This window comes from Fringilla coelebs, assembly GCF_963513975.1.
Source record: "Fringilla coelebs genome assembly, chromosome: 8".
In the NCBI taxonomy this organism is placed as follows: domain Eukaryota; kingdom Metazoa; phylum Chordata; class Aves; order Passeriformes; family Fringillidae; genus Fringilla; species Fringilla coelebs.
Window position 1 is genome coordinate 36,863,510 of NC_140066.1, and position 26,649 is coordinate 36,890,158.

Below are 26,649 nucleotides of genomic sequence, written 5' to 3' on the forward strand. Positions count from 1 at the left end.
CCCAGACAGGTTGTGGAATGGCTGAAATGCTCAAAACCCAGCTGAGTATGACTCTAAGGAAGATGATCTGGTTGAGCCTGTTTTGGTGTTGCATCTTTTGAAGTACCTTTGCCATTTTGCCAGAGAGGAAAATAGCAAATGAGAAATGGCAGCCTGATTGAAAACATTATCTTGGACCACATCATAGGCTTGGGCTACTTGATTTTAAGTTCTGTGTAGTTTTTTTTAAGAAGTAAATGACAAAGCTCCCTTTTTAAATAAAGATAAAATTTGATCCAATTTTGAATGTTTTTAGCCTTTTTTTTCATTGATTTCCTTCTGAATAAGTGTTGACATCTCTACTTGTAACTGTGCCCTCATGAGCATCACAGAAGACACCTTAGTGTATTGTGGGATTTGTAATCCAGCTGTGGATCATGTTAGGAAGGGTTAGAGTGTTTGCTTCCCAGCCAACCGTCCCCTGAGTGCTTGCTGGACCTGCAGAAGAGGCTAATTTTTCACTGTTAAAAAAATTTTGCAATACAGTAGATTGTTATTTGAAATATTATTATTATGGTGTTGTTTCTGGTTGGTCTTGGCTGCAGTCACTGTGCTTGTGCCTAAGGAGAAGGGGAGGGAGATGTGTCCCTTTTCACTGGGGGATGGTCAGAAGATGCAGACTAGGTTGGACAGGGTTGGAGCAACATTATCTACTGTAAGGTGTCCCTGACCACAGCAGGGAAGCTGGAACAAGGTGAAGGTCCCTCACAGCCCAACCCATTCTGTGATTCATTTTAAGTCAGCCTGGTTTGGTTTGTTGAGGCCCTTCACTATCTCAGCAGAGTTTAGGACAGAGGACTGTCTGTTTTTAAAGAGAATAAATCTCCTGGCCAGCGCCTCAGGAGAGGTTTGGGGGAGTGGTACCTCTGACTGAGGATGCTCTGCTGGGACTGGCAATTTATTCACAATAAGGAATCACAGTCTTTAGCTAAAATCATTGGCATCATTATTTAAGCATCATTAAAATCATTGGCATCATTATTTTGGCCTGTGTGGTGCAATATTCATTCCCAGGGCAGATTAGCCCAGACGCACATGCATTGTTAACAAGGAATAAATAGGATGCAGAATCCTGTATTTTTATGGGAGGTTGTGGATTGTGGCAGTGGCTCGGAAGTGGTGCTGAACAGCCCCTTCTTGTGTGTGAGTGGCATGTATGGGCCTGAGCTGAATTGTGGCTTTCTCGCCCATGGTGTGGCTGTGATGAATGGAATCTTTTACCACTATTTAAATTCTTACCTTTTATAGAAATATTGGGTGCCTTGGCTCGGCAAGAGAAATAGCTTTCTAGCAGATCTCATTCATTTTAATTTGATGTAAATCTCTGATGACATTTTACAGTTCAGGTAAAATTACAAAGAAAACATTTGTGTATAGGCAATAAGAATTTGCTGGTTTAAGCTTTCCTCTTTGGTTATCTTTCATTTGTGAACAACTGCCAGGGGTTTTATTAATTTTACACGTACATTTGTAACTGCTGCAGGATCAAAAGATAATTAATTCCAGGATTTATAAAAGACACAATATCTGTTTTAAAGGTACCTCAGCTTGTGTTCAGTGCTTCTTGGTTATAATGTATGGATGAGCTCTGCTTCATTTTGTTCTTTGTGTCAGTACATTTCACTTTCACAGTCTTCTTTACCTAAGGTGATTGGTTCTTATTCACTTGTTTTTCAGTGCAAGTGGTCCAGAAAAGGTTTCATTCGAACAAGGTGGTGTATTACTGATTGGTAAGTTGCATCTTAAAGTTGTTTCTGATGACGTTTGTTTTATGTACGTTTGTTAACAACAGTTTCAAGCAGGTATTTTCATGTATAGATTGGTCTGTTCATAGAGCAGGTAGGTTCCACACCTGCTTTATTGGCTGTTGAGCACGGCGTGCTGCTCAGCAGATTGTGATGGTGCCTGAGCAGATGTGGCATGGGTGTGACCCCATGCAGCCAGAGGAGGCTCTGGGTCAGGAACAGCTCAGTGCCCGAGGGCAGGGCACGGGGTCAGGCCCAGCGTGGATCTGACACTCTCCCTCTGCTCTGCCACCACTCCTGGTGCTGCTGGGGCTTGGCAGTATCTCACCTGGGTCAGGCACCACCTGGCTGTGCGCAGCCCTCACCTCTGGGGCTTCTGCAAAAAGAGCGTGTTCTGTGGGCACTCCTTCCAATTTCTCTGAGCCTACCTGGAAATCTGGCCTTGCTTTTTTACCATGTGGTCACAGCTTTGGGCTTTACTGCTTCCTTATATTGTAGTCATGAACATTCAACGCTTTTCCCTTCCTCGTGTGGTTGTTTCACATCTTACAATTGAAAGCTTGATTTTGAAATCTCATGAATGTTCACATTGGGCTGACTTCTGAGTACTGAACAGTGTTCTGGCTTTGTTGGCATAAGCATGTTTATTTAATTAGGCAGCTTGTGAAAACAGAAAAGGTACTAGGTTTGTTCCTTTTATGGGCTTCTGACCCAGAAATTGTGCCGGCAGTTATGTGATGGTGTAGGTTGATGTTAATTTTTCCAGATCCATGTGCATGGGGTCTGATTCCAGCACTAGATAATTGCAGAAGTGGGCGTTAACATAAGATGCTAATCTGGACTTTGCTCTTGCATCGTGACTTCCCTAGGTTCTGTCTCTTCTGCACTCTGGGATTTCCTCTCTGCTGAAAAAACAACATGAATTTATTTTTAGGCCTTTCCAAGAAAAAAAGGTTCTTCAGAGACAGATTTAAGTGTAATGTTTTCTTGTGGGGGGTATTAAAAAAGGACAGTCCTTGGCTGTAGGGGATGTTTGGGTGTGTTGGGCAGTGAGGATAAGGAACCTCACAGCTTCTCCTAGTTTGTAATTAGCTGTGCCATGGTGATAGTTCTGTCTGGAATAATTTGCAATTATGATCCATATGATCTAGCAAGGTCTCAGATGTTTCTAATGGGAAATTGAAGGGGTGGGTGACTATGTACAGTTCCTGAAGAATGAAAGTGAAATACTATGGAAAATGCAGAGGGTTATAAAATACACCAAAGGAGGTCTGAGTGCATAATGTGACTTTTCAGGGTGTGATGAGTGTTTGCACTCAGTCTCTGTGCATGTGAACAAAGTTCTGCCCATAGTCATGAAAACCAATTCCATAAATCATGACTTTTGATCAATGCATTTCTAAAGTCTAATAGGTCAATAAAAATAGAGCCCAGGCGCTTGTTGTTAGTACTTCTGTGTGAGACCTTGAAGGGAACTAATAATTTTCCCTACCTAGGAACACATTGTTACAGAATGTATCTCATGCCAAAAACAGGGAACTCCCAAAAAACCAGAAAAGTGACCTTAACAGACTTCAGAGAACTGTCCTTTTTCTTCCTCTGTGATCAGTGGTCTGCCCCAGTTGAATTTCTCTGTGAATCCAGATTTTTCAAATCCATTATTCTTCATTAACTTACCTTTAGAACTAAAGAATCCTAGGGCACTCATGAGTTTTCACATTATGCAAAAACGAAAGAGAACTACATAATTCATGCACTTTCATTTTGTGGGGTTTTTTTAGTATCTTGACTATAAGGTGAAGATATTTGTTTCTATTTGAATAGTTCTTAGTGTTTTAGCAGGTGCAAGATAGTGCACCAAATGCATTACAGTCTTAAATATAGTTTACATATGTAGTTCATATTTGCTAGTGAGAATGGAGTAGAGAATGTGCTTACAGCATTTAGATGGGCACTAATCTTGGGGATGTTTGCAAGTGTATCAGTGGTCAGGATCAGCAACCAGAATCATTTTGATATTCTCGAGGAAGTAGTATGGGAAGATGACAGTCAGGGAAATGCAGAACATTGCACTTCGAGAGGAGAATTTAAAACAGGAGTACTATTTTGGGAATAACTGACTCATTACCCTGCTGTAGAAAAGGATCAAGGTAGAAGGAATTGAATGTGGGTCATTATTATCTTACTGAGATGTGTTAATAGGTAGGTGCTGTGAAGGACACGAAGGGAGAAGGCACGGTAATTATTTGAGTGCTGCCAAGCCTGTGAGAGAGTTTTCTGTTTGGCTTTGAGTGTTGTGCTCTAGGTATGCTGGAAAGAGGACAGCAGAGTCAGGAATGGTGGAAGGGCTTGGCTAGGGGGTGAGAAACTTGGGCTGACCACAGCAGGGAAACTGGTTGCTGTCAGCCCTCCAGAAAGGGCAGAAATCAGTTTAATTCGCAGGAAAATAGGTAAAATAATGAAAATCTGAGTTTAAGGACAAGGAAGTTGCAGGTGGAAAGTCCTTCATCAGTAAATTTTAAGAGTAAGTATGTTTTATACACTTGGGGGTGGGTTATAGATAGCTTTACACATTGGTGAGCTGGGACCCTTCCTGTCCTACAGGGATTCTTTCTGTTTGTCCTTCAGACAGACAGGATTGGATATCTCAAACTGTCATGCTTTGTCATTCTGTGATCATTATCTCTTTATAAGAAGGGCAGTGGGACTGCTCTCCATCAGTGTGGGTTCAGTGGACAGGATGTGCTGCTCCCTGCAGCCAGAGATTTTCCCCAGGATCTCTGGCAGAGCCCTTTGTGCTGCGTGACCTGTGTGTCTGACCGTGTTCTCACTGCCCTTGTTGCTGTGCCCAGGTCCATCCCCAGCTCTGCCATGGTCTGGGAAACCTCCCTGAGCATAGCTAGGGGTTTCTGCTTGGTGTCTGTCTCATCCAGAGCCTGTCCGTGCGCTCGCTGGCAGGCTCAGGGGGCCTTTCTGGCCTAAACAAATCTGTGGTTCTGTGGCCTCGCAGGGGGGGCCGAGAGAAGCAGCAGGTGTCCTCTTCCCAGCTGGACATGGTGTGTGTACTGACTGCTGCTGTCTCAGCATTCTCTGCACAGGGACAGATGAGGAGTCACAGTGATTTAGTCCTTGATGACAGCAACATTCTCCTCTCAGTAGCTTTTCGTGTTGTTTATTGCAGAGCCACAGTTCTGCTTGACACTTAGCTGCAGCTTTGAAACTGGAAGTTGTTTGTTTACACATTTAATTTTGTTTTAAAAATATTTTAGTGAAAGGGTACTGCCTGATTTCTGGAATTGTAACTGGCAAATAGCTTTTCATTTTCATGTTATACATCCTTTATGCAAAAGACTTGATGGAGTCTTACCTGTGGATGAGCTGTAAGCTTGATGGCAGTCTGAGAATTTTCTGATTATGATAGCTTAATCTGCACAGTTCTTGTGGGTAAATATTAAGGTAACGTAAGAGTGAATACAGTAAGTGCTGTGTTGAATGCTTTGCTGATGCAACAAATGGTTTTTTTCTTTTATCCTGAATCATTTTATTTTTTTCCTTTTTTTGTCATAGTGCCTTTGACTTGGTAAACATTCATCTTTTCCATGATGCTTCCAATTTAATTGCTTGGGAAACAAGCCCATCGGTTTACTCAGGAATACGGCATAAGGCTCTTGGCTATGTACTTGATAGGTATGTATTAGCCTTTCCTGGCCTCTTTCAATCTCTGTGTTCATAAGCAGCGAATGAAGGATGTTTCAAACGGCGCACTCAGAAATGCAGAGGGTTTTATTCTGTCACCTGAAAGTGGTTACTGCTTGCCAGAGTTTTCTAGACAGTGCTGGTTACAGATCACTTTATGACACTTATTCTTTAAGGCCAAATAACTGATCTCAGGGAGCCACTCTGAAGTCCCCAGAATTGCAGAGTAGGAGCCACACTTATTTTCTAAATGTGTTCGGTAGATTAGCTTATATGTGAGCTCTAATGGATTGCATTCAAGTGCATCTTCAGTTAAAGAATAACAGAATAATTCCAGTTGGAAGCGACCTCTGGAAGTCCCTTATTCATCCCCCTGTTCAGAGCAGGGCTGGCTTCAACAGCTTGTCCAGCTGAGCTTTGAGCAGCTCCAGCATGCTGGTTTGTAGCTCCTCTGGGCCACATGTTGCTGTGTTTGACTACCCTTGCTGTGAAACTTTCTGTCCCTATTATCCAGCCAGAATTTCCCTCAGAGTGGTTTGTGTCCATCACCTGGATCTTTTGGCATGCACTGCTGAGCAAAGTCTGGCTTTTTCCTCTCTGTAACTACCAAACAGGTAAAGCCAGCAACAGAGTCCTCATGTAGACAACTCTCCTGCAACCTGAACAAGCCCAGGTCTTTCAGCCTTGCCTTGTGAGTCCCTGTGCACAGAGCTGGTGTGCTTTAATCTCCGTGCCAGCTGCATTCAGCAGGCAGCTCATCTCTGGAGCAACACAGCACTTGCCTAGAGTCACTGCTGGTGTTAGTAGCCATGTGGGTTCTGGTGGTATTACAGAGCTGCTTCATCTGATGAATGGTACAATACAGAGGAGTCCCAGAAATACCCAGAAATTTACAGCTGCCCTAATTTAAAAGTCAGGAAGACAGCTTTCTCTTGTGTAAGAAAACAATGTTTCTGTGTGGGCATCGGTGGGTTGGCAGAATTTCTCTTAGAATTTCTCTTAAGAATTTCTCTTAGCAGGTGCCAGCCGGCTTCATGTTTGCCTGAGAAACAGAGCTTTAACATGTCCCTTCAGAGCAGCCGTGGCACACACTGCAATCCATGGCCTAATGGGGAGCTTAAAGCAGACTGCTGAGCCTGGAAGGAGCACAGAACCAGAGCACTTGGTGTGCTGTTCCTGCCCCGAGCCCTGCTGTCCAGCAGCCCGTGGCCATGAGCCAAGTGCTGGCTTCAGAGGACTCTTTACCAGGACCCCCAGTGAGCATGGGACCACTGCTGCTGTTCCCTGGCCAGTGTCACCTGGTCAGTGTGACCTCTGTCCTTCCCCAGGGTGAGGAGTGGGGGTCCCAGCCCAGCCAGGGCTGTGGAGCCCATCCTGCTGCCCCACACAGCCTTTTGGCTGAGGCCACACCGCTGGCCAGGGCCAGCCCCTTGGTGGCCGAGGGGAGCACGTGCCTGGCCCGTGGGCAGCCGCTGCCCAGAGCAGCCTCTGCTCCTCTGCTGCCTGCCATCTGCGCCCTGTGCACGGCACAGGCATGAGGCATCCGTGTCCACAAGCAGCTGTCTGCTCTTCTGGCTCTCTCTGGCAGCAGCCTGGAAGTACAGACACTCCTGAACAAAGCAGTTTATGTGTTGGAAAATATCTCGTTGCCATTTTTCCCTATGTAGCTTTTCACTGAAAAGGTTTTGAAATGTTGCAGTGGCATGAAAGTGCCTTTCCAGTCATGTTCGTTCTCAACTTTCCTTCCTCTGTGGGTTTTCTATCCTGTAAGGGCGGGTAGGTGGGATAGTAGAGACTGCCTTTCCCCCAGCAGGGGGCTAAACAGGAATTTGCCATCACCTTTGGGATGACCCAGGGGTGAACAAGAAAAAGCCAGTGTTGCCTTTCTCTTGTATCACTTGCAAAACCTGCTCAAACCATTTGGAAATGCTGGAGGCAATTGGAAGGTTTGCATAGATAGCATATATATGAAAGAGCCTTGATTTACAGAACAGGGGCTCAGGAAGATTAGGATCTCCGTGCAGTCTGGGTGCATATTCTCTTGAGTTCTGTTGCATAGAGCAGTATGGGTTTTTTTTTAATTTCTGCTTGGCTCCACTGGTCTCTTTTCCTTTTCTAATGCTTTGCATGAGGGAAACCTGTGCAAACCTTTTGCATTATTTATTGCACCCTCGTTTGCAGCATACAGTGTGCTTCATTAGCTAATTTTGGCTTTGGACCTCCCACGATGCCCTGGCAAGGGTAAGGTAATAAGACTGTAGTATTAGTGTCAGCTGTGGGTCAGGGATGTCACGATGGTATATCATTAAAATGTGACACTGCCAAAAACTGCCCCAACTCCGCTGTCCTTAGAAAAGGAGCCCTTGGATTTCGGGTTGCACAGTGCCACAGCGAGCTCGCCGTGGATGAATTGTTCATTTTGAGGGAGCAGCCAGCCGCAGATCCGGACCTCCACAGTGCGGTGAGGGGCTGGCGCGCACAAAGGGGGAGTTCTGTAGCCAGTGAATAATGGGAAGCCCCTTTCATCGGCAGGACTAACCTTTTGGCAGCCACCAGCACACTCTATTCTGATCTGCTGATTGGGGAGGACAATACACTGAAGCTTACTTTGAATGAATGCTGCCACCAACAGTGTCCCCATTCAGGGGCTTTGGGAACCATCTTTGGCCATTGTCCCCCAGCACTCCCTCAGACAGCAGGAAAGGGGAAAGTGAGAGCAGCTATAGGGGGAAAAGTACTTCTTTTCTTGGCTTTAATCTCTCTTTAAAGCTTCATAGATCTACATTTCCAGCTGAGCTACTGGAACTATGCAGTGTCAGATAAATACAGAAAGAGAGAGGTTTCAAGCTGAGCTTTCAAATCCCCTTATCTGCATGAACTAATAATGCAGATTTAGTGCTGTTAAAAAACAGAGACTGATAAGTCTTTTCCTTTAAAGCCTTTAAACTGCTAAAGAGCATTTAACAGCGATGCAGTTCAAACCCAATGAACAATGCTGAGAAGGAAAACAGTTTATTGAGCTAAACCTTCACTGAATGAAACAGAAACACCTTCTCACAGTTGATTTAGGTCACTGTGGGAGTCAGTGAAAGCTCAGTTGTGTTCACGCTGCATCTTCATAAACATGAGTTATGTACAGCCTTTTATCTGAGCAACAGCTACCACAGGAGTTTGGGATGCAAACCAGAAGAGGGTTTGCAAATAAAGCTAAAATGAATCAGTTTAACTGTTCAGATTGCCGGGGAAGTTGCCATCTCCAAAAATATTTTAGTCACAAAGTTTTAACGCATAAGAAAAAAGCTGTGCAACATCACAACATTGCTGAGCAGGGGGAGGTTGGGGGGAAATCAAGGAAAAAGCATTGGAGGAATGATACAAAGTTGTGCTAAAAGTTTTCTCCTGGGGAAATCCTAATAGCATGTTTGAGAGTAGAAGGGTTTGTTCTTCTAGCTTTAATAAAGCTTCTGCTTTAATAAAGTTAATCCTGAAGTGATTTAGCTTTAATAGCATTAAAATTAGTTAAATAGAAAGATCACTTTTAAAGGCAGCTCACCGGTATGTGCTGAGCCAGATTGCATTTAATATTTGCCATTTTGCAAGGGAGAAGATGTGGTGTCAGATTGTTGCTTTAAAGACCAAGAGGATTGGAATCACACTGCTGTTGAACAAGTATTTGCTTGTAACTTTATGAATACACATGCAGTGTGTATGTAGAAAATTGAGGTGTGTAATGAGTCTCTGTCAGAGTGTAAACCCAAACTGAGCCCCCAGAAGGCAGTGGCATTGTTCCAGGTAGGCACAGGTCTACAGTCAAAACTGAATTTGCTTTAAAATGAGATAAGAACATCTGCTTTATATTTTGTGGGGGGAAAAAAATCTTCAAAGCCTATTTTGGATAATTCCCATGTACAGTTAGCTCTATATGCATGATACCTGGTTTTTTGTATTTTCTGAAGTTGGAGGGTGTAAACTATACGTGCGAGTAAGTAAGAGAGGAAAATAGTTTACATTTTGGTTTAATTTTTCATGCATCTGTTGTAACTAATGCTTGTGCATATTTCATATTAATTAACCATATTGGCATATTAGTCATGTCCTTTAGCCACTTGGTGGGGAAAAGTGTATGAATGCAATACCCAGGCTTGGGAATGAGGAAAAAGCTGCAGGATGGGGCCCTTCAAGAGTGGGAAGGAGAGTTTGGGAAGGACAGGACGTGAGGTGTTAGCTTGATCCCTGGCTCTTGGGATGTGCCAGCCATCTAAACTTCCTGAAATTATCTTGAGCATTGAGATCCATAAAATGAGTGTGTTTTTTTTTTTTTTAATGAAAGTGACAGTGCTCCTCTGTTTTCCTATTGAAATGTTCCCTGGCCTAGTTCAACAGAAACATTTTTACATTACAACTGTGAAATCTTAGCATAAAGCTTCCCTTTGTGCCCTTCATTATTTTCTCACAAATATAGTCCATTGTCACATAGCTGAAGTTAATTTGATCAACATTGGGACATTTAACTTTTATGTCCGGTCAAAGGAGCTGTTTCATGCTGATTTTGAGTATTGAAAAGAAATGATTGCCAGAAAAATAATGTTACTATTAACAATTCAGAGCAATTAGTTTCCCAGGGAGAGGCGATGTGATGCACCGGCTCCACACAACTATTCTTTGTCATTTTATGGATGCTCATCAGTCAACTGTCACCTCTTCTCAAAGACCCCTCCAATCTAAATGTTTCTCTTTGGGCTTTTCCCAGAACTAGCAGCTGAATGAGCAAAAGAAAAGCCACTTAGTTTCTAGGCAAAGGAAAACTTTGCTCTAAAGATCTGGGTCATTTGGGAAGATCCTCAAAGCAGCTCACTTTAGGAGGGCTTGGGATTTTTTTGGTTTGGTTTGGTTTCGTTTTTACTTTATTTGTTTTTTGCCGCAGTGATTTTAACATGAGCCTTCAAATGCATAGTGAAATTTCTGTGTATTCAGATAAAAAGCACTCTCAAGGCAAATAGACCTTCCAGCCAAATGTCTTCTAACAAAGGTTTAAACCCCTGGATCACATTCAAATCAACAGCTTTTCATTAAACACCCAAAGCTCAGCTCATTAATATTCAGTCATTCTCCTCCTTAAAGGAAGGTTAAGTGCTCTCAAAATTAGCGTGTTTGGATAATATGCTCTTTAAAGAGTAAATCCAGCAAAATTGTCTTGTTACTTTCAGCCTGTCAAATACAGCCAAAGTCACTTTTTCTTGCTCCTTGTTTTTCTGCTGGCTTGAGCGTTAGCGTCTTTGATGCAGCTGTCAAAAATTCAACTCGTGTGTCCTTCCTGTCTGCACAGACACATTGTGAATTTTACCTAGATTGTACTTTTAGCAGGAAAATATTTTTGTACTGGTATGCATTGTAATGGAAAGCATATGCTAGTTTAACTTGAATGACACAATAATTGCAGTTCCGTATTAAGTGAATGATAATTTTTGGCCATCCTAATCACTAATTTTGCCCTTATTCTGTTGTTTTCACATTTGGAGCTCTTTTTTTTTTTTTTTTTTCCCTTTTTCTTCTTTTCTTTTTTGGCATTATAAACTGAACAGGTTATAATAAATTTTCAGTATTCATTATTCAAATGGTAAATATCTGATGTTTCTCTTGTGATAAATCTGTGTGAACAGTACCAGGTTTGGAAACGATGATCTGAAATCCAAAATCCAGAACTTTAGATACTTGCAGGTATCACAGAGAAAGGTGTCATTTAAAGAAAAAAATGGAGTAGATGCACTAAGCCAGTTTTTGCTGTACCTGGCCAGTGTGAATAGAATTGTGGCTCTCTCAGAAGAAACGTTGCAGTTAAAGCTCTGAGGATTCCTGCAGAGGTTTGTCAGTTGTTTGCCCACACAGTCCCTGTCCAGCAGTGTGGATGTGGATCGTGGCAGTCTTGTGGCACTCAGAGCCTCCACCTCATCTTCCCTAAGGGCTTTACTCCTTTTTGCCTGTTTTCCATTAACAGGATCTCCTGGAGCTGCCCTGTTGGCTGCTGAGTCTTTCCAGTCGGATGTAAGTGTTGTAAGCACAGGCAAGGTTGGGTTTACTGCAACAGTCCCTCTCGCAGGAGAGGGTGTGTAATTGCACATGTGAGGCAAGAAAAGAAAATGCCTCTTAGGAAAGAAATTACTGTAGGTAACTTGTTGCCTGCTTGATTTTGCTCAGAAAGCGGCTTTCTATGAGAATGTGACACTCTGCACGTTCTCATTGAGTTATATTTCTCTCTTTACTGTAATTTGTTCCTTAGAGAGCCCGGAGCTGGAAGAAGATAAGTCATTAGTGTCCAGCTAAAGGTGACACTGACATCAGCATCCATTGTGGTCTGTGCCTTTTCAAATCTCCTATCCTATGGCCATATCTTCTAGAATAGCTGTGATTCAATTAAAGAGAATCTATATGGGCTGTTGATCCAATTCTTACTCATTTGCAGAGAAATGAAAATAAATTGCTATTGTGATTTTATTTACAATGCTGGCTGTGAGCTGATGAAATGGAGAATGGTTGAAAGAGCCCCATTCTGCTCCCATTGGAGCCTGTGGGCACCAGGCCAAATAGCCACCTTGGAGATTTTGACTCCCATAAGGTGGGAGCACTGTGGGAGGAGGTTGTGGGCTCTGCATCCTTTGTTCCATGTCCTGGAAAGATTTGGATCATCCCTAACGGAATACTCAGATGGGAGGGACAGCGTTTGCAGCCACTGGTCTGCCTGTGCAGGAGCTGGAGAGGATGTAGTTGGCTGGGCAGACCCTGTTCAGGGCTGGATAGGTCAGTTGATGTGGCTGCCTCAACAGTTGTGGAGCTTCTTTATGTTCATTTCATCAATGCTGGGTTTAAGATGCAACCAAGATGAGTCAGTTTCTCTCTCCAACAAGGAAATGGGTCCTACTGCTGTTATATCCACTAGAATTTTCATTGTTCAAAGGTAATGCTGACAGCTCTTAACTTTCTTGATCACCACGCTCTTTGGAAAGAGGGTTGTTCCCTTCTCTTTAGCACTTCAAACGTTTCTGTCCTCACCCCTTTTTTGTTCGCTCTCTTAGCTCCTGGTGCTCCACTGTAGTGTGATTTTCAAAGGGGTAATGTAAAATTGGTTGCTCGTGAGCTGTTCTCAGCATCGGGCATTGTTTAGTCCTTTGTTAGTGAATTCTCTCTGGGTCTGAGCCATTTGCATTGCCCTTTTCCAGAAACATTTGGGTTTATTTTAAATTCACAGTTGCCCTGAGCCCAGCTGTTACCCACTCCCGATGGTGGAGCTGCAGGTCCCCATCCCTGGCAGCTCGCTGTGGATGACACGGCTCTGCTGCCCACACAGCAATCACAGGAGATGGAGCTGGAAAAGATGCTTCTAGTAGTCTGGCAAGACACAAATCTGACAAAATTCCTTAACCCTTGCACTGTCATTCCTGTTAAAGAGCTGTTTAGGACAGACAGTGTCTTTGGTCTGAGTTGCTCTAAATATGTCACAAAAAATACTTTTATAAGCTTAACAATAATCAGTATCCTGTTGCCGCGTTTCCTGGTTATTTCTGTCCTGCTGTTTGTGCTTTTGACACTAAGTGACCGCAGGATTTTGGCTTTGCTCCCCACATTTGAGCCCTGCAGAAGAAAAAGCAAGAACTGGGAAGTCTTGGGCTTCATGCAGAAAGATTGGGCAGTTACCTGCTGTCGGCTGAGCACCAAGTGTCACCAGCACTGAAGAGCTCAGAAACTATGTGGGAGGACGTTAATATCCCATGATAAAGCAAAGATCCAAAAAACATCCCATCTCTCTGTTTTCTTCTTGTAGTTTTCTCTTGTATCAGCTGAAGAGCATGAAAATTTCTTTGTATGGTAACACCGGTGTTGTAGTGCTGTGTTGTCCTGTAGCAGAATTGACAAGTCCTTACATCATTATCTAGGGCTGCTATTTCATTAGGCGAATGTCAGTGTCAGGTAAGATCATGGGTTTGTCAATATAATGAAAATACCAGTCAAGTGAGGAAAAAGTCACAATTTTCCAGCTCTAAAAATTGATTTTTATTGCTCTTCTTGTAATCCTTTCTTTGGATTAAGTATTTATTATTGATGTGGTCTTTCTTTTAATCTTAATAGCTGCTGACATTGTAATTAATTAAAAAATACAACATTTTTGCCCAAATGGCACTATATTGAAATTAAAAGGGAACATCACATATTAGTTAAACAGCCCTGGCAAATGTCTTGAGTGCTAAGATGATTGCCTAAGCTTCTTGACAATTCCCTTCATCTTGCTATATGGTGCTTGACCTTTTGAGATATTTTGGTGTTATTAATAGGTTTTAGCCATTATATCAGAAAGAACAAGGCGCAAAAATATTATAAACTTTATCTTTTTAATGACAGCACTATACCATCTTGGGCATGCCAATGAAGGCACTTCTGTTATGGCTTTTGAGGCACATTTAAGCTATCAGTCAGCAGGTAACCTGTACTTGGAATTGATGGGGATTTTTCTGGAATCTGTCTCCAAATATGTATTTGAAATTGCAAAAGTGTGCAAGCTGAGCACTGTCGGAGCTGCAGAAGGGAGGTGGTACACAGGAGAAGACAGGGTTCTCTTTCAAAACCTGTCTCTGGAACCTCTGCTGGAGGGGACCAGTTCTCAAGGTGCAGGTGTTTGGGCTGATCTCTGATGAAAACTTTTAAAAAGAAAAAGCAGTGCAGGTAGGAACAACAGAAATCTGAATGGTCTGGGTTGGTGTAAGCCAAAACCTAGTATTTCCATCCTCTTGATCTTCAGTGCCTGGACGTGGCTGTAGCAGGAGACAGTGTTGTCGTTCCTTAACTTTCCACCAGAAGTCACTGCAGGAGTTGTTACTACCTCTGGCACTCTAGATCCGTGGAGAACAAGGTGTTGTATAACCTTGTTATCCATAGGTCACCTGCCACCTCCCAACCAGCTCTTGGCTTCTGCCAACAGGATGGCCAAGCCACTTTTCTAAACATTCCCTGTAGGGGTGAGATCCTGCCTGAACAGGGAAGGTGAGTTGATGATGCCTCTGGCAGTCACTCCTGCCACGGGCAGGGTCGAGGGTGCAGGTGCCTGTGCTGTGCACAGCGAGTGCCCCACGGGTGCCCTGAACACTTCACCCAGTGGGAGAGAGGATTTTCAGAGCCCCTCTGGGGACACAGCCCAGCGCTGCTTCTGCTGCATCAACCCCACACAGAACCTGGTGGCTCCAAGCTCTGCACAGGTCAGCAGTAAACAGTGAGCAGTTTGTCCTGAGAAATGATGGTCACGCCAGGAGTGAGCTGATCCTCTCGTCTCGGTGTGTTAGTTGTGATCTTCATATTCCTTCGCTTAGGAGAGGACATTTTATGTCGGCAGTCATATGTTAAGGTCCCTTCCAACCCAAACCATTCTGTGGTTCTCGCTCCTTTGTAAAAGTTTTTGTGTCTGTAGCTCCCATGTGCAGATTATGCCCAGAAATAAATAGGTTGCGGAGAGACGGTATCTTACCCCAGAAGTTGTGCGAGAAAGATGGAAGGGCTCATATTAGCTGGTATTTATCTTAAATACGTTTAGTTATTAGAAAAATTTGCTCACTGAATAAAATATGGCTTGACCTTTGGATTGTTTCTTCCCAAGAAATGTGACAGTGTCCCTCCTTCTCCCCCATTCAGCCTGCTTGGCAGAGCTGCACGGTTTTTGTTTTGTTTTGTTATGTTATTGTTGTGTTTAAAAAAAACCAAAACCCTCAAGCCCCTCTTTTCAGCAGTGTCAAGTTAGGATGAATTGGCCAGGGAGGCATGTTTATAGACTGTGTGAAGAACTTTGTCTTTGTGTGGGAATGCTGGTGACACTGGTATGGCTTGCCTGAATGAACTGCGATGACGCGGCTAATAAGGTGTCCTGCTGAGCGTCGCTGCAGCCTTTCTCAGACCTCCCACCTAATGCCATTCAGCTCCAGCTCAGTGTAGCTAATTTTTCCCATTCCCTCAATTCTTTAGGCCTCCTTACAAACAGAAAAGTCAACTTTCACACCGAGGCGAAGATAAGTGCTTTAGGAAATAATCGTGTAAACAGAATGTTACCTTCTGACCTGATGCTGATACCTTGGTCTGGGACAAAACCCAGCTGGCTATTGCATTCGACATGGCTATTAAAGGAATAATGCTGCTGATCCTCCTTACAAAGTGCCCTGAGAAATGGTTTAGCCAAATCACAGTGCCTCTTGTCACACTGAATCATGTTCAGCTGCTCTCTTCCATGACCAGATTGCTGATATTTAACTGCTTCCTTGTCTTCTCCATTCTCTGAAGGGGGGACAGTATAGGAGAGGGAAAATATGAAAGGAAGGGAATACGGATTCTCTAATTTTCTGGCTGAATTTCAGTGCTTTGAAGTATGTATAGAGGGCCCCATACAGCATTTATAAAAAGAGGTGCATTTCATCAAGTAACTTTATTTTTAGCTACTACAAGGAGTACTTCAAAATATATTGCAAAAGGATTTCAGCGATTCTAATGACACAGAATTGTTCACTTTAGGACTGCACTGAACCCTGCTGTGTGTAGCAACTGAAATTAATAAATAGGCCCAGATTTCAAGTAGTATTAAGAAGATGAACTGCTCTCTCTTCCTTGTTTTTGTCTTGGTCGGGATCTGACATTTCCTAAGTGGCTTTGAGAAACCTTTGTTTTCACAGTCAGCATAGCTGGCACTGCCACCCAAGCTGAGAGGTCTGTCCTTATGGCAGGAATTCGGGACACCCAGGCTCCCAGAGCAGCCCCTGAGCACAGGCTCCTGCCATGGCATTTGAGTGACCTCTCCCTCGAGCCCCGCTCCCATCCCAGGCAGGCTGGTCAGCCCAGGCTGAAACTGTTCAGCAACACAGCTTGGGGAGGTCAGAGGTTCCTCATAATTCACCTGATGCCCCCAGAATAACAGATGGTTTTGTCACAGGACAGTGTGTCAGGGTCTGCCAGGCCAAAGGCTCTGCTGAGGGAACGAGGTTTGCTCAAAGCCTGACTGACACAGCAGAGCATGGATGTCTCCAGTGCAACACAGGAGCTTCTTTCTGGGCCTGTAAAGCTCTTGCTGATATCCAGAGTGAGCCAATTTGCGGTTATTAGACCAAAATAAGAATTATATGTATTTATTTTGCAGCAAAGAAATTGTAATTTAGTGTTAATTTGCAGTGACAGTCAAGTTTACTGCTTAAAAAAAATACAGATCGTGTATTTAACTCATCAAAACATTTCAGCATGGGGATCATTTGGACTGTAAACTCCACTTGAAAGTAACAATTTCTTGAATGTTTCCTTCTCTTCCTCCCCTGTCATGGCTAAAATGGTCCTTGGCTCATTCATTCAACTTGTCTGCTACTTCTCAAAATAAAACAAGATGTGAAGACAGACACTTACCCATTCAGTGCAGAAAACTTTCAGTGTAGTGCCATCAATTAAAAATGTATCGTGTGTTTGAAACTGGCAAAATAATTCAAGAAATGTGTTCCAGGTGTAAAGAGTCTGTTATCAAGAACTCTGTGCAATTGCAAGTTCTGTGTTTTTGGAACTGGTAGAGGAGAAATCATCTGTGGTGTTTATACTTGTGTGCTCTAAAGTTTACCAGGGACAGCAGTAAGCCCAGATGGGAGCATGCTCTTTTCCCAGTGCAGCTGATTTTTCCAGTTTGTTATATTGATTGATTTGCCAATTTGTTATATTGATTTCCAAAACATGCAGAAGTAAAGATCTTTCTTTGGTATGTTTTAAAATATTAAAAAATTCTTTTCCTATAAGCAGTTCCTTCTGGAGCAAGAGCAGATGATGAGGTGGGTGAATGTGTTCTTCCACCCTTTTCAAAATGAAGACTTCTCTTTCTGGAAAGGAAGAGCTGTCTGTCATCTGTTGGAAAAGTTTTCTGCTTCATTTGCATTTGAGTTTTGGATCCACTCTGAACCCCTGTCCCCTCCTGATGGCCTTGCACAGGTCCTGAGAAGCAGCATGGCCAGTGAAGGCATTGATGACTTGTGTGTGCTGGCATGTAGAATTGTGCAAGGGAAATACCTGTGCCTTCTGTACAGTCATGAATAACTGAGTCACCTGTTTTGTCATAAGCTATCTAAAGTTGTACAGGAATAGAGCCTTCAGCTGTGCTGAAACCCTTTGGGATGAGCTGGTAAAAGTTGTTAAAGGAAATGGCACTGGGTCCTCCCACTAAAACCATTGGATTTATACCGGTGACACGGGCTGGCTGCTTTCTTTTTATATGGTTCAGATTTATCACTTCGTTGAGGGATTCATTGTGGTGTTTTTAAAGGACTATTTGATTCGTAGTTGAAGGATATTTTTTAGAAACAAAAAGCAAAGGAGAATGACATTGATTTGGAAGCCTTCCTAGTTTTTCTGCAAGCGCTCATTCTTTTTTTTAAAAATTTGTCTTCTGAATTCTCAGTTGCCTGTGCACATGTTGATCTGTACATTTTTATGGCTTGTAACATGGAAACACAAGGAACAGAGGACTTCAGTTTAGATCTCACCCCAGTCCTAACACCTTCCCTGTGTCCCTGGCCAGACTGGCTGTGTTTGCAGTGCCTCATTTCTGTCCCAGTGCCCTCAGTGACAGGCAGCTTTTCTGCACGTTCCCAGGGGAGGGGACATTGCTGAACTCTTCTTTATTGCCATCTCCTTTGCAGACTTGGGGTCTGACTATGAAAGCACAGTCAGGAAAACTGGTTCTTGTGCCATTGATTCAGGGCAGTTTTAGGTACCAGGAGGCATTTCAGCACAGAGCTATCAGAGTTCCAAACTGCTGAAAAAGGTCTGCGATTTGGGAGTTCTTGAACTAATAGTAAGTTCCACTTATTAATAGTAAGTAATGGCAAGGACATTAGGTTACATACATGTATTAAGTTGAGTCACTTAAAGGAATTTTCATTGTTAGGTATCCCACATCACTCAGTAAGTACATAAATGTGTGCATCCTTTGCTGTGCCACCGTTGCGAATTTTCTTGTACACCTGAATTAATGTCACCACCTGTGAAAAGAGATGTGTCAGAAGCCACTTGGAGCATCATTCTGGAGAAGTAACATTTGGGCTCTTTAATCTCTCATGAGACACTCTTTCTAAGAGGTTCAACAAGACAAGCTACTATGGGAGAAAGTGGACAAAATTATCAGTTGTAGAGCTGACAATGATTTGTATGCAAATCACATTTAAATCAGGTAATGTGCAGAACTAAGAAATGGCTGAGTTTTCATTAATTGGTCAGAAGCAGACTAATTAGCTGGTTCAGTCATCAGTTTGGAGACATTTTCACAGACTATTTTTTGAATAGTCTGTTTATTTGGAAAATCTGTCTTTGCATAATTCAGTCACAGGCATGGTTCTCATAATCCAAATTTGTTTCAAGAGGCCTTCAGTGGACCTTGATGTCACTCCTGCAATATCTGTCATTCCTCTGTCAGCAGTAAATGGCAATGAGCAGAGTCAAAGCTAATCCTTGAATCAAGACAGTTGGCAAAGCAAAGTCTTGTTCTGATGTGTAAGTTGTGGATGTGATTTTGCAATGATAGTGCTAGCAAACTGTGGCAATGTAAATGGTATAACTTTTAAGTTCTCATTTTCCTTCAATTTTCCATGAGGGCACTAATCAAACTAATGTTTTGTGCAGGTCAGGAGTGACAGGTTTTTCTCAGGGCTTACTGGGAGCTGACAGTGGGCAGTATTTATTAGCAGTGCCTGCAATAATCTGTCAGCTAAATGGAGGATTGGAGATTTTCATAGCGGAAACAGATAAGTCTTTGCAAGAGATTTTCCTCAAATGATCAGTGTCTTAGGCCCAATGCACATAATTTTTTCCATAGAATAATATTCCTTATGTAATAGATTACTGTTGATGAAAACTGTGAGATGTTTTCAGAGGAGAAGCAGTATCCCATTACAGATCCGCTGTTACATCTTTCCTTATAGCTTTGAGAATAAATGGGTGTAATGCATTAGAACTTGTAAAGGCATCTGAAACAGTTGCCTCCTACTGGGGCAGCAGTGCCTCCTGACCAGCTCTGCTGGATAGTGCTTCACCTGTCCGTGTTGGCTCTGCCCAGGCTCACCTGGAGTTTCTGACAGTAATGCTCACATGTTGATGTATTCCCAGAATGTTCACAGGGCATTGCCTGCATTCGTTCCTTAGTTCTCTCATCTTGCACACCCAGGGGGGTTCTGTGTATTTTGTCTGTGTAAATTCTTGGTGACTGTGGCGGTTGAGTTCTGGGTGTTTCACACCTTCCTCAGCCACTGATAGAAGATGAATGATATTGATTCCTGGTTTGAAAATAAGCGTGACTCGGTGGATTTCTAAATGCCAAGATCTCTAGAAGCTGTAAAATTTTGTATTGCGAGAGTACCTTACAACTGTTGCTAATAATAGATTAACTAATAATAAAAATACAATAATACAAGATTTGAAAGATGGATAGTAATGCCATATCTCCCTGGGTAGGACTGAGCAAAGGCTTGAGGAAAAGTCAATCTTTACAGCTGGAGCAATTACTTGTTAGGTGTTAGCTACAGCCTCAGCAAAAATCTGCTGTGAGCAACACAGAGAGCTGTCTTGAGGGAGCTGTAGCTGGTCTGGGAACCTTGGGGATGCTCCGTCTGTCAGATGGGATGATTGATGTCTAGCCCAACCCTGTCACTTCTTGTGTGGTTCACAAAGTACCCCAAAACACGGGTGACATTGCTTATATACCAGTAAACTCAAACGTACTCTGAACTCATTGCTAATTCAGCTTTCCTAATTCTTACCTGCTCAGACCAAAGCTATATCCTTAAACTTTCCAAGGTGTGAAGGACCTCCGTGATACCCTCAAGATTTCCACGGTCCCCAAGGGCCACTTCTGCAAGATTTGTACGAACTGTTGCTTTCCCCAGCTTGCTCTGTCAGCCAGGCGTGGGAGATTAGATGCACTGTTGTACAGGGGATGGAGATAAAATTGCCTAAGCAAAGAAAATCAACTGAAAAATATGGTTAATTTATTGGTTCAATATAAACTGGTAGTTTTGATGGTTCCAATAATTATTTCTGAGACTGTGCTAAAGGATAACATGTGTGTCTTTGTATATTCTTGCATGTTTGTAAAGCCAAACCAAACAGGTTTGTTCTCTTTTCATTTTTTTCCAGAATTATCGATCAGCGATTTGAGAAAGTTTCATATTTTGTCTTTGGAGATTTCAACTTCAGACTGGATGCCAAAGCAGTAGTAGAGGTAGGACTTCTCTTTTTCTTCTGTTGTAGACCCTACCAGGTTTGATTTATCTTTTTTTTTCCTGTAGAAAACCTAAAAGTGACTTGACAAAGTAATGTTAATATTGGCATCAGACTTGCCCAAGACTGCTTCTTGCAGGAACATCCAACGAATAACTAATATTGTGTGCTTGTGACTTTTGCCATCTCCTTATACCTCACAGTGAATCAGAATAATTACCTGCAAACAGAGGAAGTGCTGCATTACCTTCCTACTCTGAGGAAAAACAAGAGGCATTTCCTCAATGTCTGTGGTAGAGCTCCACGCTTTAAAAGTACAGGCAGTCATCAGTACAGACCTTTGTGCCTGCAGCATCTTGACGTGGAAGGGTGACTAGGAGATTTGGGTAAAGCCAAAATAATGTACTAAACCTTTTTCATTATAAGTTGAGATAACCCTGACCTGAATGCTGAAGCTCCAGGTAAGGTGGTGTCAGAAGTAATACCCAGATTGAAATGGATATTTAATCTTACGGTTTTCACACTTTAATTCTCTGAGGTACTGCAATGTCTTTTTTGTGTCCTTGAGGGCAGGCATGTATCTTTTGAGCCCAAAGTTTTTATTTTGTAAATCTAGCTGTGGGAAATGTCCTGTGTGCCAAAGGCCGGCATCCCCCCATTCAGGTGCAATGCTGTTCTCCCTCCTTACACGATCAGTAGTCCATCCATTGAAAAACTGGAGTTTGATGTTACAACATTTCGTAGGGAACTCATAACTTCTTCTTGGAATCCTTTCTGTGGTGCAGTCAGTCAGCCAAGAAGCTTAAAGCATAGTTGAAATGAAAGTCAAGTCGCTAATTCAGAATATGCATCTTCATACTGCATGTGTTAAGGGTAAAACCTGCTCTGCTACCCTCTGGCTGCCGCTAGTGGTGCGATGGTGTTCCTGAGGATGTTGCTGTCTGAGAACCCCTGTCAGTCACACCGCAGCAGAGTTGCCTCCTGCACTCAGTACTGATGAAGGGTGCTCCAAGCTTTTCCTGACTCACATACTGCCAGCAGTCTGCAGGACTGAAACTGCAGAGGGTGTTTGTTTTAGCACCAATAGATTAAGATTTCTATGTTTATATCTGTTAGTTTCAAAGTAATCCCCATCAAACAAAATAGTATCACTAACCCCAAATGATGGAAACTGAGCGAGCTGCAGAGCAAGCAGGGTGAGCCCAGAGGTTTCTGAGCCTGACACAATACTCTGCATCTTGGGAGTGTTTTTACCCTACTGGTTTATGTTGCTGCATGTGAGGACAAAAGGTGTAATTGGAAGTTGAATCTAATTAATTTTCTCATTCTTCCTACCTAAGATGCAAGCCTGTGTGAGTCTACAAAGCACTAGAATAATACAGATTTTTCTATTGTTTTTTTTAAGAAGTAGCGTAGCCCAGTAATCAGAACTTCACCCAGCTACTCTGCAATGTTAATTAAGCATAACTGAAGCTGATTCAGAAACTTTCACTTCCAGTTTATACATGGACAGCTAAAGTCACAGTAAGTTTGTTTCATAGTGTTTTGTACTTGGTGTAGTTTATAAATCTGTATGTCAGCAGACCCCAGAGCTGTAAGAAGCAGTTGTCTGATGTGTCTGGGACTGCCTCTAGGCAGCAGGACAGTCCTGAGGGAGTTAATAGTCAGAGTACAGCAAGGGCTGGCTCCTAGGTGACAGATCCGTTCCTAAAGTATAATTTGGAAGGACAGAGCTATAGGCCACCTCTAGAGGGAATTGTACTAGGTAGGACTTGGTGGTCTGATTGTGTTCAAGATCCAGGCCCAAATCACCTCACAAAGTATCTTGTGACTCAAACGTGCTGTGTACAGCTGGCAGTGGCAGAACAGGAACAAGAGCAGGCAGAGGCGTCTCTGTCCCAAACGCTGAGTGCCAGCCCCAGGGTGTGCCTGTGCTCAGCTGGGAACCTCCCACTCCAGAGGCTGTCCCAGTCCCTTCTGGTACTTAAATGTGTGCCCATGCAAATGGATATTAACCACTCTTTGGACTATTCAGCAGTGGAGTTAATACTGGGAATTGTAAGGGTTAATCCATTGACCTGTCATCTTTGTGTACGTTACTAAATTTATCTCTGCTTTTCTTGCTGACCTTTTGAATTCCCTCTTGAGACCACAGCTGCTGAATGCTTGAACACTGAGATGCTACAAACAATACTTGTGTAAATGCAGACTGTGCTTACATCAAACATAAAGAATAAAGTGTGTTTGTAAATAACTTCCCAGTTAAGCCATTTAAAGGGAGAATCTGAGAGCTGTTCAGAATGTAGAGTCCAGACCCAGATGTGCAGGGTCCTAAATCAGATGCTAAAAATGTTGTGCATATTAATTCATAATTAATAGACTATAAATCATTAATATGTGATTTATTGAACACTTATGGGAGCCTTAATTTAAAGTCGCATTGATTTCCTTGCTAGGAAAATCTGCTTTCCTGTTGTTGGAGTCATGCAGGGGGAGGTTGTTACTGGCACATGGGCAATGCCAGGTGCTGTTGCTGAGCAGTGCCAGTGAATTTTCCGGGAGTGTTTGCTGGTCAGTTCCTGACCTGCCTGGGCAGCATGGCTGGGGCCAGGTCCCAGCACATCCCACTGGGACTGTGCAGCCGAGCAGGGCGCCAGTCTCTCGCTTTGAGGAGGGTGAATGCCAGTGCTTTATCCTTGTAGGACATCCAGAAAATCTTCCATTAGGGTCCAGCCTTTTGAAGGAACCACCCTGCTCCAGCCGGCAAAAATAACCCTTACAGTTGCAAAATGTGTTTAGTAAGGCAGTAACTGCAGAAGGAAGCTCTACATTTCCTTGGGTTTTGGTCACTCTAAGATGTGCTGTAAGACCTAAAGCTTCTGTCGGACAGCTTGGCACCCAGGTAAATTCACTTAATCTTATATTGTCAAAGGTGGCTGAGGATTTACTGCTGTTTACATTCAAAGTTTTGCCTACTAATTTTTTTTTTTATGCTAGACTTTTTTGGGTGTTACAGCATTCTGATTATTTGCCACTGCTTTCAGATACCTTCCAGCACCTCTATTCCCAGCACAATATGGAAGTGTTTGCAACATATTAAAAATGATGCAAACTTTTATATTGGTTCAAATATGAATTCTAGTCTATATCTATAGCTTCTCTGCAGTGTCTCTAGTACCAGTATTGTCACAGCATTTCACAGAAATGTGAATTTGTGATGTTTCTTCATGTAGGAGACAGCTTTCCTATAATTTTTTCAAAAGTTCTGATCTCCCCTTTCAGAGCTAACACACATCACTGTAATCTTTGCCCTTACCAGAAGTGCACTGCAAATTTGTCATTGCATGTGTGACAAAGGTACTTTTTCTGTTTCTGGAAAATTATCTTCTAAAATTCAGTAGAAAGAAGATTTGATGAGGTGGCTTCAAAGAAATCTGCAGTGGCAGTGAGACATACTGTTGGCTGAACTTGAAGAATGTTCTAGAAATTTAATAATTATTATGAATTAGTGTTTTGGTTCTTTTAAAGGTAATACATTACATGCTTGAAAGTTCTGAAATAGGACGGCTTGGCTGTCACCTGAATAAAACCAGGATACTAAAATCTCTGAACACGTTAAGAGTAAGAAGAGGACATTGTGGGGGGATGAATGAGGGGGTTTATTACCAAGAACTGAGGAGGTCAGGTTATTTTTGTTTGAGGGAAGAAATTAGAGAAATGAAGAGACTGTGAGTGACCACATGGAAGGAGTAAGTTAATTCTCTCTGCTGTGGTGGCTGCTGCAGAGCTTATGGGGTTTCATGCTGTGATGGGCCCAATGCCATTCTTGTTATCTCTTTTTTTAATGTAAATTAAAAGCTTACTAGCATCTGTTACTTTCTGTAAACTCCAGAAGCACTTGCTGGTGTAGGTGTGGGAGCAGAATTGGTCTTGTGTCTCTCTGTGTGGTTCCTGGTTCCTGGAGCTGTGGCAGAGCAGTGGGAGGGCTGTGACTGCTCCCGTTCCCACGCACGGGCTGGCACCTGGGGCTTCCACAGGCAGGGTGCCCTTCCCTCTTCTTTGTTAGAGAACGTGCTAAATAAAGAGAGATTTCCCATTCCAGCTGGCCCAGGCACTGTGCTGGAACTTGGAGCTGCTTCTCTCCTGTACCCGGCCCCAGCCCAAAGCATCTCAGCTCCCAGCTGTGCCTGTGCTTGTCCAGAGTATTTCTCCTTCTGTCTGTGAGCCAGTTTGCCGCTCTTGCTCTGTTTTAGTCACCATTCAAGTGTTTTAGGTGGGTCTAGACCAAGGAAGAGCATTTTTTCAATCAGCTGACCATAGTAACAATCTGTATTAATCTCTGAGAATTACTTTATTTTAATATTTAAAGAAATTATTAATTGAATCTCCATACTAGAAGTCTTCCTCATGCACTGTGTCCATTTTAGGAAGTTATAAACAGGCTTAAGAAACTGAGCTTATTTTGACTGTTTGGGAGTAAAACCCTCTTTCTGAGACTGCTGATTCAGGAGTCTCTTAGAAAAGTACCTTGTAGTTCCAAGAAAAAAAAAGTAAAATTGTGTGCTCCTCAGTCCCAAGAATGGGAGCTCCGTAATGAGTTCAGTTTGTCAGGCTTTAGGAGAAAGTCACATTAATCACAAAATCCATTTGCTCAAGGTAAACCATAGCCTTGCCTTGTATCCAGGAAAAAACGGGAAAAACCCTTTTTTTTTCATTACTAAGGCCTTGTTAGGGTTGGTGGCAGTTTGGTAGTTGGGGAGGGATTAATTGTATCATATATGAAAATTTATAAAGGTAGCAACAGAAGTGGTGTTTCAGGATTCCAGACATGTTGGCCTACAAAAAGCTTTCAAGCGCTACCTACAGAAAAAAAAAATTATGTCCTCATCTTAAAAGTCAAAATTAACCTTGTCCACCCACTCTGTGTGCTCCATGGGTTGCAGTCAACCAGAATATTTCCTTGCTAGACTTCTGCCAAGCAGCCCTTTGATAAGTCAGGACTGGAATTGCTGATTAAATGTTTTTTAAAAGGTAATAACTACTCATAAGGATTTACATGTCTGACTCCATCATTCACTTGCACTGTGCCTCTCTGCCACCTCTGACCATGTGATTTTATATTATCTGATAAAACAGGAACGACTTCATTCTGGCATGACTTTTTAGCTGCCGCTGTATTGCTGATGCTACAGTGAATCACGTAATTTGCATTTGATCACACTGTCTTGGCACAACGCGATCTTTCATTCTGAGCAAGCCGGTGGGGGCACGGTATCCCTTTATCCAGCGTGCTCGTGCCAGCAGAACTTGGAGGAGCACTTCTGGCACTGCCACGGTGTGTGCCTGCAAAAGGGGGACCTCTTCCTCTGAGACATCACTCGCTCTCTTTTGAACAAACATCTCTTGTTCAAAAGAAAAGCTGATGAACATCTTTTCACATCTGAATAATTGATTTAGATCTTACTCAAATCTGAAGAAATATTTTAACTTGAAATTGTTTCATCCCATGTATTGGACACTAGCAAGGATCCTTGCAAACTCCAGCCAACAAATGATCCATTAGTAATTGTCATGAAAAAGATTAATAGTTAATTAGACAATTATCACTGATTTGAAAAGCTGATTCAAGTGAGGTAGTCAGGTGATGGATGGATGTGGAGACTTAATTATCTCCTCCTTGGTACAGATGTGCTTCCCTGGACAGAAACAGGTCACCTGTCAGGATGAGGCTCTTGCTCTCCTTGTGCATTCAGGAGACACCACCAACCACCTGTCTGTCCTGTCAGGTGCAGATATTTGTGTGTGTGTATTTTTTAATTTAAGTAATATTTGCAGAAGGTGTTTTGAATGCATCAGGAAAAGGGCATGAAAGAATTGCACAGTCTTGTTGTTACAAAGACAGCAATAT

General features: G+C 42.7%; 1 protein-coding gene across 2 annotated transcripts in view; it reads left to right on the plus strand.

Moving 5' to 3' along the window:
• INPP5A (inositol polyphosphate-5-phosphatase A) overlaps positions 1 to 26,649 on the plus strand; it is a 185,636-nt gene that overhangs the window by 103,990 nt on the left and 54,997 nt on the right. For both annotated transcript variants that reach the window (XM_084209867.1, XM_084209868.1), the window contains exons 7-9: positions 1,717 to 1,769; positions 5,352 to 5,471; positions 20,658 to 20,742. In XM_084209867.1, coding sequence (XP_084065993.1) covers positions 1,717 to 1,769; positions 5,352 to 5,471; positions 20,658 to 20,742 — 258 coding nt within the window. The remainder of the gene's footprint in view (positions 1 to 1,716; positions 1,770 to 5,351; positions 5,472 to 20,657; positions 20,743 to 26,649) is intronic.